At 37.5% G+C, this 25,505-nt stretch overlaps 2 protein-coding genes across 3 annotated transcripts; both read left to right on the plus strand.

Moving 5' to 3' along the window:
• Window positions 1–566: 566 nt before the first annotated feature.
• LOC103437434 (beta-carotene isomerase D27, chloroplastic) lies at window positions 567–3,137 on the plus strand. 2 transcript variants are annotated; one of them, XM_029093103.2, is made up of 6 exons: window positions 567–1,373; window positions 1,857–1,949; window positions 2,023–2,084; window positions 2,385–2,491; window positions 2,620–2,715; window positions 2,794–3,137. In XM_029093103.2, exons 1-6 carry the CDS (start codon window positions 993–995, stop codon window positions 2,841–2,843), a joined length of 789 nt encoding a protein of 262 aa, XP_028948936.1. In that variant the 5' UTR covers window positions 567–992; the 3' UTR covers window positions 2,844–3,137. The 2 variants fall into 2 exon arrangements, with proteins under 2 accessions (XP_028948936.1, XP_028948935.1); XM_029093102.2 differs by having other exon boundaries at window positions 682–1,373; window positions 2,776–3,137.
• Window positions 3,138–23,375: 20,238 nt separating this feature from the next.
• Window positions 23,376–25,162, plus strand: LOC103431007 (protein CANDIDATE G-PROTEIN COUPLED RECEPTOR 7). The gene has a single exon (XM_008369155.3). The coding sequence runs from the start codon at window positions 23,572–23,574 to the stop codon at window positions 24,895–24,897; it is 1,326 nt and encodes a 441-aa protein (XP_008367377.1). The 5' UTR covers window positions 23,376–23,571; the 3' UTR covers window positions 24,898–25,162.
• The last annotated feature ends 343 nt before the right edge of the window (window positions 25,163–25,505 follow it).

Below are 25,505 nucleotides of genomic sequence, written 5' to 3' on the forward strand. Positions count from 1 at the left end.
TCTCATTGGAAGAAATTCTTGTATAAAACCCTAAAAATTCCTCGGAGCTTTAAAATAAGCTATATCCACTATTATTCCAATCTCATATAGAGCCTCCCACTGGGGATGCTTATGTGAGGCTCATATGCAGGGGTTCTATGTTTCGTGATTGTGTTGGGCACGCATTAGCTCTCCATGTTTTTTTTTTACAGGAGTGCTAACGTGTCCCCTATTGACGGTCGAATCTCCCTATGAATGGAGAAAGGGATGCCAACGCGCCCCTTACACGCCTCTACTTGTGCCGCGATATAGCCGAAGCTAAGACCTTGGACGGGGCCCTGCCATCCCCCACAATCAACTATTTTCGAACTTCATGAACTTGCCAGGGCCCAAGCCAGCCAGCAGACCCAATCTTATCTGCCAATGTCCAGGATTTTAGGCTCAAAAGCGTGGCGTGTGCCATGACCTCAAATCCACCCACCAAAGCTATTATTATCAACTCTCCGGTCCTCTAGAACCTCATAAATCTGGGACCAGCCAAACAGTTCTCAACCTACTTGTCCGCACTGAATCTACAAATAACACCCTCAATGTGATAGCATATGCAACCTTGAGATATTAACGCATAGGTCACTTGGTCAAGAAAATGTGTTTACTCTTTTTCATCCGAATTTAAAATTCATTTTCGTAAATTAAGTGTAGTTTAGATTATCGGTTATATTAAAAAAAGATCATGCGACACTGCTTTTACTAATAATTTGACAAAAGAGAGGGGCCAATAAATAGGAACGGATAAAAACACATAATTTTTTTTTTCCAAAAAAATGGTATGTGTGGCCATAATTTTTTGTCACGAAAAGAGAGGAAAACTCGACCAGAAATCTATTCAGGTAAATTGTATGAACTAAAAACCAGTCCCATTAAAACTCTGTGTCATGCATTTTCCATTGCCCTTCTGAGTTTCAGTTTCCATTTCTTTTCTTTGCACCAACAAAACTAAAGTGATTAATTTCATGGTGGTTCTAAGCTTTCAAACTGTCCAATTTACAACACCTAAACACTTATCGTTATGTAAACCGAGTGTTTCTGGTTGCTCCGTACGATGTGGTATTGCAGAACCATCGGGAGAGCCGGCTCCAATGGGGCAAAAAACCAAGTACAACGATGGGTTTTTCGAGAGGGGATTCATGACACTGTTTGCTCGGAAAATGATGAAGTTTGCAGCTCCCGCGAAACCGAGAACTGAGACGAAGGAGAAGGCGTGGTGGGAATATGACTACGAGAGCTTTGTGGATGTGTCCAAGAGAGTGATGCAGGGGAGGTCTCGGAGTCAGCAGCAGAAGGTGGTTCGAGAAGTGCTTTTGTCTATGCTACCTCCAGGTGCGCCAGAGCAGGTGAATTAATGCAACATTTTCATTCCTCTAATGTCGGTTTATATCTCATTAATTTGAATGTTTTAGTGATTAATTTACTGTGGGATGATCATATCCATTAATTAACTTGATAAATACCTTCAAAATTTTGATAGTTGGGTATAAATTTTTAGTGTGACGGCATTGTTAATTATATGGTGTTACAAATTTACTCATATTATAACACGTGTATCTATTTATTAACATCATACTTCAGGTTCATAACATGACAACCATGTCGTCTGGACATACTATATTAACACCACATGCCAGTCTCCATGTGAAAGGGATCGGGTTTGGTTTGTTTAGTTCAATTTGTTGTCCACATTATTGAACAAGCATATATGATTAACCACATTAGGCAGTGTTGCTCAAAGTTCATGTGTGAGTGCAATTTAATCTAATCCCAAGTGTTATAAGATCGTTATCAGTAGGTAATTAACTATTAACCTATTGTTCTTGCAGTTTAAGAAACTATTTCCACCAACAAAGTGGGCAGCTGAGTTCAATGCAGCATTGACAGTGCCTTTCTTCCACTGGTTGGTTGGGCCTTCTGAGGTGATTATACTGTTTTACCCACACTCTATATATAGCATGAGTGTACATATACTAATTTATGGGCAACTACCAGGTTGTAGAAGTTGAGATAGATGGGGTGAAGCAAAGAAGTGGAGTTCATATAAAGAAATGCAGGTGGTATTCTTTCATATTTCATTATGTACGAATTGAAATTTGAATATAAATTTGTTTTTAATTAAAATGTACATCAGTTTGAGACACGGGCATAGCCAAGTTGGCTAGAGCAATGTTCTCTTTATTTTTGAACCCAAGTTTGAATCTACATCTTTGTAGTTTAGGTTAGATTAGAATCTCGATGGAGAATTACACATAGCAGTTTTTCATTTTGGAGAACTGCAATGTACGTGTACAGATTAAAACTAATGTGGTGAAGCAAAAACTGGTTTTCTGACTTTAACAGTTTTGCTTATCTAGGTACCTGGAGAACAGCGGGTGTGTTGGAATGTGTGTGAATATGTGCAAGTTTCCTACACAAGATTTCTTCACCAATGAATTCGGACTTCCCTTAACCATGATTCCAAGTACGTCTAATTCTTCCGATTGCAATTATGCCCGAAATTTGGGATATAAGGCTGAAATCTCTATACGAATTTGATCGAATATGTTCCAAGTGAAAAAGTAGCTTTCTGAATTGGATTTCCTTCTGCAGATTTCGAAGATATGAGCTGTGAAATGGTGTATGGCCAAGTTCCACCACCATTTGAAGAGGATCCAGTCTCTAAACAACCATGTTTTACTGATATATGTAAGTTTGTACAGCTTATATATTATGTGATCAATGGAGATATATATTCCTGATTTCTAGCAATGCGTTTATCTGCAGGTTCCATTGCAAATCCCAGCTCCAGTGTTTGTCCAAAACTACAAAATTGAAAGATGTATGCTACTACTTTATTCATTACCATACCCAAGTAGTTCGAGAAACATGCTTTGGTTCAAGTACTATGTCACGGCCATGCTACAGTTCAACGGCAGCACATATCCTTTACGCACGTTGAACCTGGAGATTTGTGGAAGTTACAGTATGTTTATTAGGATGAAAATTCTATCTCATTACAGAAGGGAATTTGTTTGTTAATTTGAGAGGATGATATATCACTCGTTATAAGACTCTAGGCATTGGCGAATCTAATGAAGGGCCAGGGGCACGTGCCCCCCTCTACCTTCTTCCGATCGTCTTATAAACTATACATGCATATTGTTTTATTAACTATAATAATATTGACTAAAGACACAAATAAAAGAGCACTAAATGACAGGAATATACGCTAAACACACAATGGTATGGGTACTCGACAAAATGGCTCATCGAAGAAACTGGAGGAAAAAAAAAATAGATTTGCCGTGCTATTGTTGAGATTAATGAGGATAGAGTCTTGCATCTGCTGCTACTTAGTTGTGCCTCTAGTGAACTAATATTCTAGGTCATATCTCATTTTGAAGAATCCTGTGAACCAACAATATATCTGTTAGGAATGTCGATACTACAAGATAAAGAATGCACAAAATAAAGTAGAAAATGGACACCAAGAATTTATGTGGTTTGGCAATTTATGCCTACGTCCACGAAACAAAGATCAATCTTCACTATATGAAAAAGATGAGTACAACAAAAGTAGTTTTACCAAGCCAAAGACAAGGCCTGATGGATACAAGAAAGTATAACACACTTTCTAACACACTTTCTATCACTCTAAACTTCACTCACAATGCGTAGTGGAACACTCTCACTCTCACTCTTGGAATGGAACTCTAGCTTTGGACTTGATCCTTTTCTACTCACTTCTTTCTTGATTGGTTACATCACTACAACATCACACTCATATATTATAGGTGAGGACTTGGCACTCTACTAGTTTCTAGTTCCTTCTACAAACTAGAACTAGTTTCTAGTATATTCGACAAACCTCTAGCTTAATTCTAGACTAGCCATAAAATTGTAGCTTCTAGATCTTTCCATTTGCAACCAAGGAAGCTAGTACTTTCTAGCTTTTTCCACCAATGTAATAACTTGCTAGAATTGTCTAGCATGCTCCCGCCACCTCACTTGCTTACTAGAATAATCTAGAACATTCATCATGGGTTGGACCATATACCAACAATCTCCCCCTCCAGTCCATGAGAGAGGAATTCCGATCACGACTCCAAGTTACTTGGAGTCCATCCCAGCAGCCTTAATGCAGAATTCTAACTTTGATTTTGTGACTACCTTTGTTAACATGTCTGAAGAATTATTATCGGTATGAATCTTCTTCAGCTGTAGCAACTTGTTCTCAATAACATCTTTAATCCAGTGATAATGAATATCAATGTGCTTGGTACATGAATGATATTTAGTGTTCTTGCTCAAATCCAGAGCACTCTGACTATCACAATAAACGCCATAATCACTTTGCTTCAAACCCAACTCTTGGAGAAACCGCTTCAGCCACAACAACTCCTTGCATGCTTCTATAGCAGTTATATATTCAGCCTCAGTTATGGACAAATCAACACATTTTTGCAGCTTGGATTGCCATGAGACGGCTCCCCTTGCAAATGTAAACAATAACCTAGACTTAGATTTTCTACCATCCAGGTCACCTCTCATTTCAGCATCTGTAAATCCTTCCAAGATTGGTTTGGAACCGCCAAAACACAAGCACATCTTCGAAGTTCCCTTCAAATATCTGAAAATCCACTTAACAGCTTCCCAATGGTCCTTCCCTGGATTAGAGAGAAACCTGTTCACCACACCTACTACATGAGCAATATCTGGCCGTGTGCACACCATTGCATACATGACACTTCCTACCGCTGAAGAGTAGGGAACAACTGCCATTTTCTCATTTTCTTCATATGTTTTTTGACACGACTATTTGCTCAACTTGATATGATTGGCTAAAGGTGAGCTTATCGGTTTGGCTGCTTTCATGTTGAACCTTTCAAGCATCCGCTTAACATACTTTTCTCTTCTTGGATTTTTTGTCACGAATTATCTCCATGCCCAAAATCTACTTGGCTGGTCCTAAGTCTTTCATGTCAAAGGACTTAGATAACTCTTCTTTGAGCTTTTTAATCATAAAAGCATCTTGACTAACAATCAACATGTCATCAACATAAAACAATAAAATGATGAATTTACCTGCAAAAAATTGTTTGATATAGACACAAGAGTCAGTATGAGTTCTCTTGTACCCATTATTCACCATGAATGAGTTGAACTTTTTATTCCACTATCTCGGAGCCTGCTTAAGACCATATAAACTTTTCTTGAGCTTGCACACAAAATTTTCTTTACTTTGACTTCAAAGCCTTTGGGTTGCTCCATATATATCTCATCTTCTAAACTACCGTGGAGAAATGCAGTTTTAACGTCTAATTACTCGAGCTCAAGATCCATGCTTGCTGCTATACCAAGGATAACTCGAATGGAAGTCATCTTCACCACGGGTTAGAATATCTCATCAAAGTTAACTCCTTTCTTTTAACCAAAACCTTTGACAACCAAACGAGCCTTGTACCTTGTCATGTTGTCGTCTCTTTTCAATTTGAGCACCCACTTGTTTTTCAATGTTTTTTTTCCATTTGGAAGCTCTACCAGCTCATAGATATCATTCTTTAATAAGGAATCCATTTCTGACTCCATTGCCTTCATCTATCTGTCACTGTCTTTATGAGCTCTGGCCTACTCATAAGTTTTGGGCTTTCGATAATTAGTCAACATGATATACTCTAATAAACAATACTTGGTAGACAGTTTTCGACTTCTGCTGGATCTTCTGACTTGGTCTTCATTCTCTTGCGGGGCTAGAGGCTTCCCCTGATTGGGTTATTTTTAAATCTACTCTTTAGGCTCATTCTGATCAACAATTTCATGGTCTGGCTCATCTTGATCAAGCTCCCCCTGATCAGCATTATCTGGTTCTACAGGCACTTCATTGGTAGCTGCTTCAGGGATATCATTCTGACTTTCTTCATCTGAAGCTAATGGATCAACTCCTCTGACTGCGCCATCTGGTTGTGCCTCTTTATCCGAATCCCCAATTGTTTGATCTTCATAAAAGACCACGTCTCTACTTCTGATAAACTTCTTCTGGCATAGGTCCCATAATCTATAACCAAAATCTTCACTGCCATAACCAAGAAAGATGCACGGTGTAGCTTTGTAGTCTAACTTCAATCTCTGTTTTTTAGGCACATGCACAAAAGCTTTGCAACCAAACACCTTCAGATGAAAGTAAGACACATCATTACCAGTCCATACTCTCTCTGGAATATCAAGACCTAATGGTATTGATGGAAATCGGTTGATCAAATAGCATGCTATCTTTACAGCTTCACCCCAGAACTGCTTAGATAACTTTGCAGTCCTCAACATACACCTGACTTTCTCCATGATGGTTCTGTTCATTCTTTCGGCAACACCATTATGTTGTGGAGTTCCAAGAACTGTCTTCTCATGACTTACGCCATGTTTCACACAATACTCTCTAAACTAGTGAAATGTGTACTCGCCCCCGTTGTCGCTATAAAGGCACTTGATAGGTTTCCCAGTTTCCCTCTCCATCATGGCATGAAACTCCTGGAATGTCTGAAACACTTGGTCTTTGGATTTCAACAAAAACACCCAGACCCTTCATAAAACATCATCAATATAAGTAAAAAAATATTTATTTCTTCCAAGTGACTCGACTTCCATGGGACCGCACACATCTGAATAAACAAGATCTAACAAATTTCCTTTCTTTGTAAATGGAACAGAAAAACTAACTCTTCTTTGTTTTCCGAATAAACAGTGCTCACAAGAGTTTAACGACGTACCTTTGGCAAATGGAATGTGAGACTTCTTTGCCATAACTTGTAGGCCTTTCTCGCTCATGTGGCCTAGCCTCTTATGCCATAAGTATAGAGATAAGTCATCCACAGCATTCAACTCACCTTTCAAAACCTTGGCATTTGACCGGTACAACGTACAACACAGTTGTGCTCTTGCTACCACCATTAAGCCTTTAGTAAGCTTCAATTTTTCCTTCGCCAATATGGTGATAATAACCTTGTTGATCAAGGGTACCAATGGATATCAGATTGAGACATATATTAGGAATATGTCTCACATCTTTCAACATCAACTGGCAGCCGAGGTTAGTTCTTAGGCAAATATCACCAATTCCAAGAACTCCCATTTGGATGTAGCATGGAAATAAGCTCTATTGTCAAAGATCCATTCAATGTCTCTGTTAGAATCACCCATATGCAGACATTCACCAACATATAATATTTCTGGTACATCACCACATATGACAGCGGTGGTACTGCCAGTATCATTTTTCTTTTGATTGTTTCCTTCTCTTTGCTCTCTTTTCCAAACTCGACAATTTTTTTTCATATGGCCTTCTTTGCCACATGGTGGCATGCACCCCTAAACCTTGACTTAGATCAGCTAGGACTCCTGCCATGACCTCTAGGCTCTCTACTCTTGCTTCTTTCGTGGTTCTTTGTGACAAATACTTGGCTGCTATCTGTACTAAAAGTCTTTCTCCTTGTTTCTTCATTAAGCATGCTATTTTTAACATTATCAAGAGTAAGAACACCATTAGGAGCAGAGTTACTTACACTCACCACAAAGGTCTTCCAACTATCTGGCAAGGATCCAAGAAACAAGAGCGCTTGCAGCTCATCCTCAATCGTCATGTTTATAGTAGCCAATTGGTTGATGATATTCTGGAAATTGTTCAAGTGTTCTGCTACACTTAAACCATCCTTGTACTTAACATTGATTAGTTGTTTAATCAAGAAGGGCTTTCTTGGCTGGGGTCTTTTTCTCCAATAAGGACTCAAGTTTCGTCCAAAACTCGATGGCATTGGTTTCATTAGACACATGGTGAAAAACACAATCGTCCACCCATTGACTAATTGTGCCAATTGCCTTGCAATTTATCTTCTTCCACTCGGCATCGGACATGCTCTCGAGCTTAGCAGCATCTCTTTCAATTGGCTCATGCAGATCCTTGCAATATAGAATGTCCTCCATCCTTGGCTTCCATGTTACCCAATTAGAGTTAGTAAGTTTGATCATAGTGCCATTTCTTTCCATCTCGTAGTACGAGCCAACGGGGCTCTGATACTACTTGTTAGGAATGTCGATACTATAAGATAGAGAATGCACAAAGTAAAGTAGAAAATGGACACCAAGAATTTATGTGGTTCAGCAATTTATGCCTACGTCCACAAAACAAGGATCAATCTTCACTATATGAAAAAGATGAGTACAACTAGACTTACCAAGCCAAAGACAAGGCTTGGTGGATACAAGAAAGTATAACACACTTTCTATCAATCTAAACTTCACTCACAATGTGTAGTGGAACACTCTCACTCTTACTCTTGGAGTAGAACTCTAGCTTTGGACTTGATCCTTTTCTACTCACTTCTTTCTTGATTGGTTACATCACTACAACATCACACCCATATTTCTAGGTGAGGACTTGGCACTCTACTAGTTTCTAGTTCCTTCTACAAACTAGAACTAGTTTCTAGTTTCTAGTATATTCTACAAACCTTTAGCTTAATTTTAGACTAGCCACAAAATTGTAGCTTCTAGATCTTTCCATTTGCAACCAAGGAAGCTAGTACTCTCTAGCTTCTTCCACCAACTTAATAACTTGCTAGAATTGTCTAACATGCTCTAGCCACCTCACTTGCTTCTAGAATAAAGATAATAATTTGATTTTCCATTCGTTTTTAGTGGCGTTTGAGGAGAAACTATATTCTTTCCTCCATGAGGTTTTATGAACTAGCTCTTTGCATTGAGACAATAGTTTTTTTTTTACTAGACGATATTCTATTCTAAACTATTATAATCTATTAGGAGGGTGATTGGACATTAGGTGCAAAGGGGTGGGCTCACTACCTTAGTCAATAGTGACTAAACGTAACTACATCTGCATGAGAAAACTACAGCTAATTTTGCCAAATTAAGTGCAAGAAACATGCAAGAACTTGATGGTGCTAAAATTTAGCCTGCCTTTCAGGCTTTAACCCTTTGGTTTACATGAAAAAAAGGCATAAATTGTTAGCTCTTGTAGTTGGGAAAATCTGATGAAGTTCATTTCACACCTTTGAAAGTTGGAGAAATCTGAGAGATCCAAGAATACAAGCAAACATCAAGAGCTCCTTAATTTGTGCTAATTCGTTATATTGATAAACCAAAACTCCAATCATCCAAACGATGCTAAATTATAGAACATGAGTTTCAATGTTTCGAAGAGGATGTGGCAGAAATGATATTGGGGATACCAAATAGCAGCCTGGGATGTAATGATCGCTTAATCTGTCACTACATAAAAAAGGGGAATATACAGTCAAAACGGGATACGTGGTTGCCATGGATTTAATGCGAAATTGAGAGTTAAGGAATAAAGGAATGGGGTTAATTGCGCAACTCAATCTAGAAATCTTAAATGGAAGTAAATCTGGCAGTTGGAGGTCCCAAATAAAATGAAGCTATTCATTTGTAGGTGCTGCATGTTGTGCTTATAAATTCGTCATTGTATCCATATTAATTCTCCTTGTTTACATCTTTATTTTACTCTTTTATATAGGTTTTACATTCTATTTGTGTTTTGTAGGTTGTAACAAACATATAGTGGAAAAGGAGTTAAAAAGGAAGCATTGAGACTAGAAAGGCTTTTACAAATCCTATGTCATCAGCACAGCCTGTACAGATCAGCTGGCTTCGTGGAATAAACTATATTAACTCGGGAAGAATGAGGAAATGAGCCATACACGCTTGGAAAGTTACAGATGCCTATTTTCTTTAGAATTTTACTGATTGCAAATATCATTTTTCTAGAGAGGATTTTGGTAGTTTTAATACATGAAAGTCAGGTTGCGCGCGAATCTAATGCTCTTTACAATTAAGTTTCAATGTGGCAGATTAAAGGAGGGATACAAATCCCATTTTCTTGGGACTTAATATAGCTGAAAAAAGGCTTTTGAGAATCCAAATAAAGTCTGAAATAAATGAAATATTAAGGCCGTTAAAGGAGAATAAAGGGTCCTGACTTGAAAGGGTTTTGGAGGAGTAATTTCATGAATAAGGAGGTAGCGTGCAAACCAAAATACAAAAAAGGAAGAAGGCAGCCATGGTTGTTGTCAGAGTTTTTCTTTCTTCCTCTTTTTGTTTCTTGTTAATGTTTTTGCTATCAAATTTCATTATGAGTAACTAAGTACCTTAATTAGTTAGGGCACGGTTGAAGCCCTAGTCATGTTTTCTTAAAATTTTCGATTACACTTTTGTTATAAAGGGATTTGATGATGTTTATTGATTTATTTCATATTATAGTTCACTCACTCTTTACATGTGTTCATTATGCTTGATCACCGTAATCATCCTTTGTATTGAGTTGGTTACATAGGTAAATCTGGATGACCGAGTCTTGTGCCTCTGCCAAGTGACAAAAGAACTATTTCCAAGTTCTTGGAATTAATTATCATGAAAAACCAGAATAGATACCATGTTCTAGACTTTGTGTGTTTTGTTGATTTTCATTTTATCATGATTTCTCAAAGTGCAACTTAGTAGATACCATGCTAAATACTTCAAGAATGAAAAGGATTAGAGTAGATACCATGCCTAATTCGTTGCTTAGGGGAATCAATAGCTTAAAGAGTAAATATATACCATGCCTTTAGGTTGACAAACATGGAGAGATTTTTCAATGTTACCGGAACACGGGGTGGTACACCACGTGTTACTATGCAAATGGTGAGATATTGTTTGGACCCAAAATTACATCATCGGTCCATGAAATCAAGGCCGTTGAGTAAGCATAGCTCCCAACCGTCAGATCGAAGAGTGAATATTATTTTGTTATTATTGAAGGATAATATTATGATTTTTATCATAATTATCTTTTAATGATAATTAAGATGAAATATGTATCTCCAAGCTGGAAACACGGTAGCACAATTTAAGTTGATTTTGGATGTTTGGTGTCTGAATGTGTGGGTGGGATCAGTTTGGTTAACTGAAAGATTCAAGTGGTATGCTGCAAATTGATTATTATCCATTTAAAGTATGGTGATAATTAGTAAACAAATGAATTTGGAGTTCAAACGGCAGAAGGTTATTATGCATACATGGATAAAAATTATAAAGTGATGATGGAATAAAGAGCACCCCAAATATCCTTAGGAGGATGCCAAGAATCTAGTCGAACAATTGCATTAGGTTGGAACTCGTGGGCTTTGAAAGGATGGAAAAGATGGGATCAAGTTTGAACTTTTTGATAGTGCATGATTGCATCTAGTCAGATTTGGTGGAAAGATAAGTGGATTGCCGTGATGCTTCGGTTTGAAATGCATGGCTAAGAGATAAACATGCATGCTAATTATTTGCATGCCTTGGTTCCAGCACGTGGAGATCATCAAATACTTGGATAATGATGGACAAAATAAGGAGAAAATGAGATAATGATGGAGATTTTAAATTGGTTGGATAATTGCATGATAACTCCATGCATTTAGTTGAGTCTGATCCAAGCCAAAAATCTCATGTAATATTCAAGGATCAAGTCAGCACGTCCCTATAAATACAGAGGCAGTGGCAATGAGAAGAGCCCTTCAATTCAACACACAAACTGCCCTGCGCAAATTCTCGCTCTACCCGAAACCTCTCAACAACCTTGAGATTTTTATTTTCTTTTTCTCACCGACACATCTTCAGTTTGGATAAACAGCACAGTGAAGGCAACCGATGACATCTTCAGTTTGGATAAACAACACTGGAGCTGTAAAATCAGTCGATCAATGAGCACCTTCAGTTTGGATAAACAGCACTGCTTCTCGACAGACTGATTACCTATCCAAGTCTCGATCGACAAGGATTTTCGAGTCCTTGTTGGTAGAGGTCATCTCATCAGCCTTCTTGGTGAAGTGAGATGTTACCAGATTACTACATTCGGCACATTGAAAGTCATCTAATATTAAACTTCGCAAAACTGGCAGCCTTGTCTTCAGACTCTAGAACCCGAAGGCCGAGACGTGTTCCTTCCTCGGCCACAGTTGTGAGATCAAGAAGTCAGCAGCGCGCCCAACACTACATCAACATATTTTACTCCCGGACCAAACTCAGCCGATGAGTTGGCATGCCCCGCACATAACCAAAGGACATAGTTAGCTCATTAGTTACTCGGCATGCGTGCACGTAGGCTTGGTAGTTTTTAGGGTCAACAGATATGTGTGTTAAAAGTTAATAACTCAAAAAGTAAAATTTCTCACTATTTATATAAAAACACGTGGTATACCATTCGTATTCCAATCATAATAAAAAATTTCTCACAAACATGAGCATCTTAATATGTTTTATATCATTGTGTGTTCGTTGCTTTATGAAGGTGATTAGTGGTGGATGCTGAAACCTTAACCTATCTTCTCGTTGTTTCAAATCTTATTCCAAATCCATTTGTGCTTAATTATTTTTAGTTTATTCTATTTTTATATTTTTAGTTTCTAATCATCTTCAGTCTATTCCGTTAAATCTCTTGTGTGCATATTTGTTAGCTTTTGTGAATAATTTAATTTAAGTTGTTAGGAATCATAATCTAGATACATATTTGTTGAGAATAATGAATGATTTGGGATTGATTTCCCTAATGTGTATATTGTAATTTATCCTTGATTATAAGAGTGTAGGAAATGAAAGATATTGCATAGGCTAATTTATAGGATGAAGATTGTTTCATGTATAGTATATAACTCTTGTACCAATTTCAACGTGGTAATATATACACACAAAATATTCCAATTTCAATATGGCATCAGAGTAGTAACACTCCTAGTAACCTACTGTCTACATCAACCTTCCGCTCAACAAACCCTAGCTGTTCTCCATGGCTGAACCTACCAAAACAGAAAAGCCCTCAACCAAGCTTGAGGCAAACCCACATGATGATCCAAATCATCCGATGTACCTACTGCACCATTCAGACCAGATGGGTGCCATCCTCGTTCCGTAGCTACTAAATGAAGAACTACGGCACTTGGAGTCGTGCCAGGATGATGGCCCTAAGCACCAAGAAAAGAAAGGGCTTTATTGATGGTTCCATCAGTAGACCAACCAAAGTCCTCCGCCTTTGAACTGCAATAGTGGAATCACTGCAACAATCTTGTCAAATCATGGTTAATAAATTCAATCTCGCAAGACATTCGTGCAAGTGTGATCTACAAATATTGTGGTCACTGACATTTGGAATAAACTGAAGGAACGCTACTCCCATGTCAACAACGTTCGTCACATTAAGCAGGCAATCCACGACTGCACTCAATCTGGAATGAGCATTATAGCTAGACTTGGCATTTTGGACCCGACCCGTTAATATTAGTATTTGTGTGGATGTTTAACGAGTCGGGTTACTAACGGGTGAACCCGTTAACAACCCGTTAAATAATGGGTCACTTTGGGTCAACCCGTTATACCTGTTAGCACCCGTTAGTTATGGATGTTTTAGTAATTTCAATAAAGTCTTAACAACAAAAAATAACTCTATGTAAAATAATAATAATAATAATAATAATAATTGTTAATGGGTGTTAACGGGTGACCCATTAGCTTAACGGGTCTGGTTCAGGTGACCCGTTTAGCTGACGGGTCGGGTTCGGATGACCCATTAACTTACCGGGTCACGTTGAACCCGACCCAAACCCGATAAACTCGACCTGTTTACAAGTCTAATTATAGCTAGACCTAGCATTTTGGACCTGACCCGTTAACCCAACCCATTAATATTAGTATTTGGGTGGATGCTTGACGGGTCAGGTCGCTAACGGGTAAACCTGTTAACAACCCGTTAAATAACCAGTCACTTTTGGTCAACCCATTAGATCAATTAGCACCCGTTAGTTGAGGATGTTTTAGTAATTTCACTAAAATCTTAACAACAAAAAATAAATTCTATGCAAAAAAAATAATAATAATAATTGTTAACGAGTGAAATGGGTGACCTATTAACTTACCGGGTTGGGTTGAACCCGATCCATTTACAGGTCTAATTATAGCCTACTACACCATACTCAAGGGAATTTGGGATGAGCGTGATGCATTACACGCCATCCCCACCTGCGAGTGTGGAACCACGAAGGAAGTCCTGCAACACGAATTGGGGAGTTCAACTTTTTTCCTAGTTTAACTTTATGCGATAATTTAAGCATGACCTACATGGCAGCTAACTCCGTGTTCCATGCACGTACCCGACACATAGAGCTCGACTACCATTTTGTTCGTGAATGTGTTGAGTTGGGAAGTCATCAGGTTCGTTTTCTACCATCAGTTGATCAACCGGCAAACTTCCTAACCAAAAGACTGCTCAAGGCGCATCACCTGCTACTGTCTTCCAAACTGGTTCATCCTCCAACGCTCAGTTTGCGGGAGAATGTTAAACAACAATCCTAGTCGACCCTGGATTCTATCTAGTTTTTAAATTCAAATGTGAAGTTGTTGATTTGTTTTAGAAATAAGAAGGTAACTAAGACTAGGACTCTATTGTACATCAGCATATTAACACGTTCAACAGTAATGAGAAAGATAACCTTTCATGCAATCAGGGTCGGCCCTAAGGGTAGCCCGAGTAGGTGGCCGCCTAGGGCCCCCACATAAGGGGGGCCCCCAAATTTTTTTTTTATATATAGGGAAGTGTTATTGATACTCTAAAAATCTCATCCTACACTCTTCACAAGTGTATTTTTCTTTCCAAATATAGAAAGTTTGAAATGTGGAATGAGAATTTTAGAGTGCCAATTATAATTTTCTATATATATATATATATATATATATATATATATTTATTTATATATATAATTTTGTAGTTTGAGTAAAATATCTAAATATTAAATTATTAAAAAAAAAATTTGGAACCAGCCGTGTGTTTTGGGTGGAGAGGGGCCCCAAAATATATCCTTTTAAATATAATGTGTGTATATATATAATATTTTTAAATATATTTTTAAAGTTTGAATTTAATAAAATATTTAAATATAAAATTATATAGTTGTCTTGAAAGTTGAAACTTGGCTGCAAAATGTCTTGGTTGGGAAATAGAAACTTCAGCAACACTTCACCTTTTTTTGGGGAATTTAACGCACAGAGCAAACTGAGTATTGAGCAAGTCTGCGCTGGATCCATTTGCAATACTTATGAGATCTTGAAGGGGCTTCCGTGGTGTCTAGAGACTAATAAAAGTGATGGTAAGTTGGGCTTTTTTTCACTAGATTTTGTAGCTTCCAATTGGGTGTTTGTTGTAATTAACTGGGTGTTCTAATAACTGGCAATTTTTTTTTACAGTGGAAGTGATTTTGGAGGTGAGTCACTCGTGCTGAAGAGTAACCAAGAGAGTGAAGTTTGGGAATGGTGGTCTGGAATCCATTGCTGGTTATGCTGTCATCAAGGTATAAAATATCGATGATATCGGAAATATCGGTAGTCCAAAAAAACGGAAATTTCGATGGAAATATCGGGATATTATCGATATCTATAAATATTGAATAAAAACTACGGAAATTGTAAGAAAAACTTGGAAATTTTTATTGAAACTTTGCAGGATGTTTATTTAGTCAATTATCTATTAGTTTATCACAAAAAATTGGAAGGAAATGCATTGCTTGATAGATATAACTGATTTAAGTTGATTATATAGCGAGCTGATAAACATTGTGAGTGTAGAAAATATGTAGTAATTAATGAAAGAAGTTTAAATACACCATAATCATTTATATATAATGAATTAGTACAATATTTTACACTTTATACATTGCATGGTAAGATACATGAGTGACTTAGCAAGGTCTAAAATATCGATGATATCGGAAATATCGGTAGTCTAAAAAAATATCAGTAGTCCAAAAACACGGAAATTTCGATGGAAATATCGGGATATTATCGATATTTTAGACCATGGCTGTCATTACTGTATTGTAAGTTATTTGTTTTCATTTTCTTATAAGTTCTGCAAATGGCTTTCATGGAATCATGAGAATATGGCAGTTGGTGATTTAATAAATTGTTATCCAACTCCAGCCATGGAATACTAACATTTGGAATATTTATTAATGAAAGAGATTGGTCTAAAAATTGCGAACAGCTTGTATGATTTTGGTAAAATCATTTGAGGTCACGGTGTGATGTATAGGAAAGGCCTCCATATGTTACCTACTACCGTTACTTACTGCCATTGTATAATCCCTAAATCTGTATGAAAGTGTCCTTTTCTTTCATGGATCAATTGTGGCATACCTGTGTTGGGCATGCTTAGGAAGATAACATCCCGGATATTGTGCTGATACTAAATTTACAAGGACATTCACACATTTCCAATTTGTATACTTGCATGAAAACATACCATGTGAAATTCTAAAATATCTACTAAAATAGAAGTTGAAAAATTGTAGTTATTTTCGATTCTAGGGTTTATGGTTTGTTTATTTTAATGTGTATTGTTTATGCGAAATCAAAGTATTCACTTGTCAAGTGTCTATATTGCAGTTATAAAATTCGAACTTGTGGATGCACTTAATAAAGTGGTTAAATCCCTTCAAGAAGATACATGGATTATGGGTGCACTTAACAAGGTTGGTTACTTTTGCTTCCTAACTAGTTTTGGTTCAAGATAATTCAAAGTTTTGATGTTGAATTTTACCATATTTTTTATGTGCCTCATTTTGTGTTGTGTCATTTGTATCAAATTGTTGTGTTGGGTAGTGGGTAAAATTTGAATTTTAGTTTGTTTCTTTGTCAATTTGTTGTTTATAGAATATTGAGTTGATTGTTGATTGTGGGGTTGTGATTTCCTGATTGAAAAAGAGTTGGTTATCATGCCTCCTATTAGAAATAGTAAGTCCACTAACAGAAACAGAAAGTATCTCTCTGGGTCTCAAAAAAGAAGAAATAAGGAAAAGGAAGAAGCATTAATAAAGTCTCAGGTTGGATCTCTCAGTAAGTTTTTCAAGAAACAAGATGATATTTCAGTGAATGAGGAACAAGGGAATCATGACAGTAATGGGGAGAAAGATGATTTCACGATTGAGATTGATAATGAAGAACAAGATGAGCGATATGAGCCTCTATCTAACGATGGTAGTAAAGAGCAAAAAGATGAACCTCTGATTGAGACTGACATTGAAGAACATGATCAAACTAATGAGAATGGTAAGGATAATGAAATTGTCTTTCCTTTGGATATTGATGATCAAGGGACTTGGGATAAGATTGATCAAAATCTTAGGGACATGTTAGTGGAAAGAGGTCCTAAAAGAGTTAATGATGTTGCATTTCCGAAAGATAATTCAGGTAGGCATTTTTCTTCTGTACATTACATTAGAAAATTGCCTAATGGGGAGACGCAAGATAGGAAGTGGCTAGTGTACTCATGTTCTTTAGATATAATATTTTGTTTTTGTTGCAAGTTATTCAAGCAAATTGGAATCAAGACTTACCTGGATAATGAGGGTTTGAAAGATTGGAAGAATATTGGTTACATGCTTACAACTCATGAAACTAGCAAGGAACACATTCACTACATGAGTGAATGGATTGGATTGGAAAGAAGATTGCAAAAATGTAAAACAATTGATGAAAGTGTGCAACAACAAATCAGCAAAGAGAAAGATCATTGGAGACAAGTGTTATGGAGGATAATTGTTGTTGTGAAAAGACTTGCAAAAGTTACTTTGGCATTTCGTGGAGACAAGGAGAAGCTCTATGAAGAGAATAATGGAATTTTTTAAAATGTGATTGAAATGATTGCTGAATTTGATCCTACAATGCAAGAGCACATTCGGCGTATTGATACACATGAGACTCATTACCATTATCTTGGTCACAAGATTCAAAATGAATTGATACAACTGTTAGCAAGTGAGGTCAAAAGTGAAATCATAGCAAGAATCCGAGAAGCAAAGTATTTTTCAGTGATACTTGATTGCACTCCGGATGCCAGTCACGAAGATTAAATGTCTCTTATAGTAAGGTGTGTGGATGTTACAAAAACTCCAATAAAGGTTGAAGAATTCTTTTTAGAATTTCTAAATGTACATGACTCAACAGGGTGTGGACTGTTTGATGGGCTTTTAGGTGCATTGAGCACTCTTAAACTTGATGTTGATGACATAAGGGGACAAGGTTATGACAACGGTTCAAATATGAAAGGCAAAAATAAATGTGTGCAAAGCAGAGTACTTGAAATAAATCCTAGAGCATTCTACACTCCATGTGGCTGTCATAGCCTTAATCTTGCACTTTGTGATATGGTCAATTGTTGTCCTAAAGCTATGTCTTTTTTTGGAGTGGTACAACGTATATATACATTGTTCTCATCCTCAACAAAGCGATGGAAAGTTTTTACAGATCATGTGCAAGGAAGTCACACCCTCAAACCGTTGTCACAAACTCGTTGGGAAAGTCATATTGAAAGTGTTAAACCCATAAGAGAAAGCGCTCAATAGATAAGAGATGCTTTGATTCACTTGGCAAATACTAGTGAAGATCCTAAGTCAAAGAGTGAAGCCGAATCCCTAGCAATCCATGAGCTGGAGAATTTTGAGTTCTTGTTAGGTATGGTTATTTGGCATGAATTGTTGTTTGCTATTAATACTGTTAGCAAAACTCTTCAAAAAAAAGACATGCATATTGATGTTGCTATTGATCAATTGAAAGGGCTTATATTCGTTCTTGATTAGTATAGAGAAACTGGATTTGAAGAGGCAATGAATGAAGCTAAGAAAATAGCAAGTGAGATGGAGATTGAGCCCGTTTTTCGTGAGAAACGCATCATTCGAAGAAAGAAACAGTTTGATGAGAGTGCTAGTGAAGCGGCAACACAATCGGCAATTGAAGCTTTTAGAGTTGATTACTTCATTTATATAGTTGATCAAGCTCGTACTTCACTTCATATAAGGTTTGAACAATTTCAGAAATATGAAGAAACTTTTGGGCTTTTGTTTAATTTGAAGAAGTTAAAAGATGTAGACAATGATAGCTTAAAGAGTTTTTGTATCAATCTTGAAGGATTTCTGAAACATGGTGAGCATTCTGATATTGATGGAAAAGACTTATTTAGAAAGTTAAGAATCTTAAGAGAAACTTTGCCGAAGGAAATAAATCGAGCAATGGAAGTGCTAAAATATATAAGACAAATGGATGGTTGTTTCCCAAATGCATGGGTTGCTTATCGTATTTTGTTAACCATACCAGTTACAGTTGCCTTTGCAGAAAGAAGTTTCTCAAAATTAAAGTTGATCAAATCGTATCTTCGATCAACTATGTGAAGGATGATTTTGTGAAAACATGTTCATTTGAATAACATCTATAGCATGCATTTAACAATTAAAAGGCGGAATCATGCTTGCATGCATTCAAAAATAAAACATTAACCATGAAATTCAAAGCCTAGTAGATTGGTGAACCAAGACTCAACTCAAATCAAAGTGAGTTGAGAAATTTATACCTTTGTAGATTCCTCTTTGCATAAGCAAAGGCTAATCACCCAAAGAGAGGGCCTTCATTCCTTGCATCTTAGATCTATGGATTTGGATGGATGAAATGGTTCTCCAAGTTCTCAAAATAGAGAACCTCTAAGTCTCCACACCAAGGTAAGATTGATGAAAAAATGAGTGACCTTGGAGGAGAAAGATTACTAGCTCATCCCTCCAAGGGGGGGCCGGCCTCTTTAAAGAGAAAGGAGAGCTTTGTGTTCTCTCCAATTTCCTAAAAGAAACCCTTAATGAATTTAGGCTATAAAGTCTTTTATATAGTCCCTTCAAATAAGTGACTTAAAGAACCAAAAAGCCATTCTTCTAACATGGCGGGCCACTTTAAGGGATTTGGGCTTTTGGGCCCTTGTAAATCTTTATTCATTAAGTTGTCATACAACTTAAGTCCATGGGCTTTGATGTTCGAAGCCCATTGGGCCTTAAGGTCCAAAACTATCCCGAGGTCTTTAATGAACTTATTCATTTGATTAATTAACATATTAATTAATCCTTGCCATAAATAATTAAACCATTTAATTATTCTTACTCATCTCCGTTGTTTCTTCAATCTCTACCTTACACGGTGTACGATCCATTAGGTTCCTTTTAGCGAGGCAGTGGGCGATTAAAACTCTTTCAAATCGATTGTGAATTGAAACTTACTTTCAATTCTCTCTTTAGTGTTTATACACGTTTAGGGCTTCCACAAACCAAGAGTGACACCTAGCAGCATATCATGGTTACCCAAGCTAATCAGAAGAGGTAGAGAACCTATTCAGTTTAGGATTACAAATGCAATACGGTCTTTCTCTAATACAATACTCTTGACCACATTGTTTGGTTTGATAGTTTATTCATGTCTACTATCCAATGTAATTCGTGTGCTTATATGATTACCTTGAATGTGATTTAGAACGACTTTCCTAAATCTCATTCATACTCTGGCCAGAGATTCTTAATCATATCATAGAGTATTCTCCCTCAAACGGTTTGAAGGTTAGAGATCCCTTGTTGCGCATTCACTTGCCTCTATAGCTAAGTGGCTTAACCCCAACTATGCCGTGGACACCCTCCTGATGGAGTGACTTTGACATAATCAAAGATCAAGGACTTAACCACAAGACAACTATGATGCCTCAGGTCAAAGGACTACTTTGCATTATCCCAACCATGAGTTCTCATGTGACATGAATATGAGAACTCTTCGTTGATCGTGTTCAGTGAACTCATTCTCTATTGAGCACCTACGTACTTGTCTTGATGTCACACACACCAATGACTCGAGACTAGTCACTCTTTCTGAGAGAAGACACAGCACGTACTGATCTTAACGGACTGTCAATGCCCAATTGGCAATCCTATGATCAGGAATGTTTAGGATGTGTCTACGAAAGAATGGTCTCATGAATCTAACTTCTTTAAATTGCATTCTCCCAATCACATATTCCTTGGACTTATCGTTTAAGCATATAACATTTATATGAGACGGCTCAAACAATAATATTTGCCCTTGATATTAAACTAGATTAGTTTAACATGTGAAATGTCCGTAAAGTATCATCATATGATTGGTTTTAGGGCACATTTCCAACACTATGTCACAAGAAAGATTGAATGAGTTAGCTATTTTGTCAATTGAAAAAGAATTGGTTGAAAAGTTAGATAATGTACATTTGTGTCTAAAAACACGAGACGTGTAATATTTAAGTAATGTTTGCATATATTTCTTCTTTGGATATCAATTCTAATGATTTTTGATATACAAATGAACTTTTTCATGTATTTAGCGAAATCTTTTATTATACATATAAATGTACAATGAGTTGGGTATCAAAGAACTTTAGGGCCCCCACTCGAAGGCTCGCCTAGGGCCCCCAATTTCTCAGGGCCGGCCCTGCATGCAATCTATTCTTTCTGTGCTTCTGTTCTCTATTTTCAAACACCCTGTTCTCTAATTTCTACAACAAGAGACCTGGAACTAAATTCTCCTTCCAAGGTTTTAATATTTTTGTAACTCATTTTTTCTCCATTTGCACACTCTAAATTGACTATTTTATAATTTTTTTACACTCACAAATGAAGCACACGAGACCAAATAAGGTGTGTGAAAATCACTAACCATAAACTCTTAAAGTCAAATAACTTATAATAATTTAATTTGCGCAGAGCTTTCTGGATAAAGACGATAAGGAATTCCAGTTATACAAATCACATTTAGACAACTATATATGCTCTCTACTTACAAGCACATCTAGTTTTCAGGCCCAATATACCCCCGGTAGTAAGCCACCCTGGGATCACAAGTCCGACTTATAGAAAGCATGTTCGTTCTTATTACACATAGAGCGTCTATATGTCATTGATAATACACCAATATAATCATCGTCGCAAATAAAACATACCAACATGCTATTGAAGAAAATTTCTAATAGATTCATCTTGTTATACTTTTGTATCGATATTGTGCTTATCCAAAACGATATCGTTGACAACAGTTCAACAAGGCAAGTGAGAACAATCTCCAATATGTCACATCAGCATCACTCCTCCTAACATATGCAAAGTATCTAAGTTTAAATGGAGGAGTGGCAACATGTGGATCCTCAAAATTAAGTCACAGCAGAAACCCTAATCTCAAAGGCAAATAAGCAGGTGGACTACATTCTCGGTGACAATCCAGCAAAGATGTCTTACATGGTAGGGTTTGGGGACAAGTGCCCGCAACATGTGCACCACAGGGGTTCTTCTCTCCATCAGTTCATGAGCATCCTGATCGAGTTATGCAACGATGGATTTCAGCATCTGAATGCGAAAAATAAGCATACCTGCAAAGTTTAAAGCATCCAAACAATCAAATAATTAAATCAAAACTAAATCGCATATAAATTCATTCAAAACTAAATCGGAACAAAAAGTGAAGAGCAAAACTCAAATTCAAACAACAAAGGTGAAATCGGAACAAAACTTATCTTCAAATATCGAAACTCAAATCATAAGCTAACAAATCCATCAAGAATCCAAAGGAAGCAAGAAAGAGTAGAGTGAACGAAACAAAATTGGACGGAGAAGAACTAGATCTAAGCTAAGTTTCTCCCATCAGTCGCGATTTCAAAAGAAAACGAAAGGGCAATTTCATTACTTAAACACTAACATAAAAAACGCCCTTACACATGCATAAAAATTGTCTATTTTTGAAATAATTTAAAAGTCTTGTCTCAATTAATTTAAAATTAAAAGCTAAAAGTATACCTTACGTATAATTTTTCCAGTAAATAACTACCAATGTATATGCACCAAGTGATCCATTATACTAGAGGGATTATTATCAAATATCAACCCATTCAAAGTCATGTCTTAGTTTGATTATACTTCTCTGTCACAACGCAAAATAAGTAACAAATATTGTCATCTTAAAAGTTTGGATGCAAACTTCCATACCACACGATAGAACGAATTGCACACTATCGAATTAAAACCATAACAAGGTGTTACAAACTTTATTTATAATCCAAGATTCTGCAACATGTGTTATGTGTTAAGTAGGCAATGCATGTCACTTATTCTACCAAGTAACAGAAAATCTCAATCAATCAAAATTATAATGAAATCTCAACAATCGCAAATATGGTAAACCGGACAATAACGCATCCCCAAATGAAAGTTAACCTCCAGCTTCAAACCAAGAAATCATACCAACTAAGGTAAGGACTTGTTTGGGCATTGTTTTCAAATAACTGAAAACGTCTTTTGAAAATGTTTTTTTAAACCAATTCTTAGTAAAAATATAAATTAATTATGGAAAGCATTTGAAGTAATGCAGGTAACTGATGCTTTTTGTACGAACATATCTCAAAAATATTTTCGCTTAAAGCGTCTTCGTGACGGCACATCTTAAACTGAGTCCTTAATTGCAATTAAACAAAAAATAACCCCAACCAAAAAGGGAAAAAAATAAAGAAGAAAGAAAATAGAATATCACAAGAAAAAAAAAAGGGGGAAAAGAAAACAAAGCAAGAGGAGAAGTCTTCTTCTCCATTCGACGATTAAATCTCAGCAGTTCACACTCAGAGATTTGCAGTCCCATAACCGACCCAAAACGATGTCGTTCGCCCCTCGCCAATTCCCACTCTTCCTCCTCTTCTCTCTCCTCGCCTTCTTCTCTCTCTGCTCCGCCGAGATCCGATTCTCCTCGATCCGGTCCGACTGGCGCCCAATCATCCCCTTCGACGAGTTCGGCTTCACCCACAAGGGCCTCCTGGAGCTCAATGTCTCCAAAATCGTCCTCTCGGATCTTCCCCAACCGGATCCGGACCTCTCCAAAGTCGGATTCTTCCTCTGCACCGGCGACTCCTGGATCCACGTCTTCCAGCAGCTCGAGGAGGGTGAAATCCGCTGTGCCCTCGATTCGACCCTCGTCAAGCCCGTCTACACCTTCAAATCCCTCAACGGCGAAGATCGATTCTCCACCGTCTTCTCCGAGACCGACGCCGATCAGTACACCCTCCTCTTCGCCAACTGTCTCCAGCCGCTCAAGGTCTCCATGGACGTCAAATCGGCGGCGTACAACCTCGAGGGGAGGAAGAACGACCGCCGCGATTACCTCTCAGCCGGTAAAACCATTCTCCCCAGCGTTTACTTTCTGTTCTCTTTAGTCTACGCCTCTCTCGCCGGACTTTGGGTTTTCGTGCTTTACGAAAAACGACTTACCGTTTTTAGAATCCATTTCTTTATGCTCGCTGTCGTAATTCTCAAGGCCTTTAACTTGCTCTGTGAGGCGGAGGACAAGTCGTATATCAAGCGCACCGGTAGCGCTCACGGCTGGGATGTGTTGTTCTATATATTCAGCTTCTTAAAGGGTGTCACATTGTTTACTTTGATTGTTTTGATCGGAACCGGGTGGTCGTTTTTGAAACCCTTTTTGCAAGATAAGGAGAAGAAGGTGTTAATGATTGTGATTCCGCTTCAGGTGATAGCTAACATTGCGCAGGTTGTGATTGACGAGACCGGGCCTTTCGGGCATGATTGGGTTAATTGGAAGCAGGTGTTTCTGCTTGTCGATGTTGTTTGCTGCTGCGCAGTGTTGTTCCCGATTGTGTGGTCTATTAAAAACTTGAGAGAGGCGGCCAGGACCGATGGGAAGGCTGCGGTGAATTTGATGAAGTTGACTCTGTTCAGGCAGTATTACATTGTGGTTATATGCTACATTTACTTTACAAGAGTTGTGGTTTATGCATTGGAGACCATCACGTCGTACCGGTACCTTTGGACCAGTGTGGTGGCTGCGGAGTTGGCCACGCTTGCTTTCTATGTGTTTACGGGGTACAAGTTCAAGCCAGAGGCGCACAATCCATACTTTGTGATCGATGACGAGGAGGAAGAGGCTGCAGCTGAGCAGCTGAAGCTTGAGGATGAGTTTGAATTGTGATTTAGTGTAGAGAAGAAGGAAGATGGTGCCCTTGATCCAATTCGGAAGACTGAGGTAGAGTTTCGTTCATCACAGTGGGATATAGTTTGTGTGTTTATTTTTGTTTCATGTTGTTGACTGCCTGTTTTTTCTTATAATTGAAGTTAGTAGTCAATAGGATAATGTCACACCCTCGTAAATTTTTATGTGAATCGAAGAATATGTGTAACTACCAAAAAATAATGTCTGGCATGAATTTTTGCATAAAGGGTGCGTTATTTCATCATTTTTTTGTTCGAATTTTACTTTTATGGAGCCCTTTGATTCTGCATAAATTTGGTTCATGGTGGAGTGGCTACTTCTGCAAAGTGTTATAGTTTTCATGTGGTAGAGAGGGGGATATGGAAAACACAAACATGATCAATCTAGGCTTAATGCAAAAGAACAGAGATTTTAAACTACACAAAGTGATCAAAGATTAATCGGTCCAATCATTTGCAATTTGGGATTGTTGTATGGTGTCGTTTGCGTTGGTCTTCTTGTGTATCAAATGATGGCATCATTTACTATTGGGTCCTTTGATATTGCAATTTTTGTTATAACTGATTTCTGTATATTAAGCATCGTGA

This window comes from Malus domestica, chromosome 14 (assembly GCF_042453785.1).
Source record: "Malus domestica chromosome 14, GDT2T_hap1".
NCBI lineage: Eukaryota > Viridiplantae > Streptophyta > Magnoliopsida > Rosales > Rosaceae > Malus > Malus domestica.

Excerpts from the sequence above, each read along its gene's own strand:
- LOC103437434 (XM_029093102.2), top strand. The coding sequence starts at position 993 with ATGGTGGTTCTAAGCTTTCAAACTGTCCAATTTACAACACCTAAACAC. Across the intron at positions 1,950-2,022 it reads GGTTGGTTGGGCCTTCTGAG|GTTGTAGAAGTTGAGATAGA; the intron begins GTGATTATACTG and ends GGCAACTACCAG. Across the intron at positions 2,085-2,384 it reads GTTCATATAAAGAAATGCAG|GTACCTGGAGAACAGCGGGT; the intron begins GTGGTATTCTTT and ends TTGCTTATCTAG.
- LOC103431007 (XM_008369155.3), top strand. The coding sequence starts at position 23,572 with ATGTCGTTCGCCCCTCGCCAATTCCCACTCTTCCTCCTCTTCTCTCTC.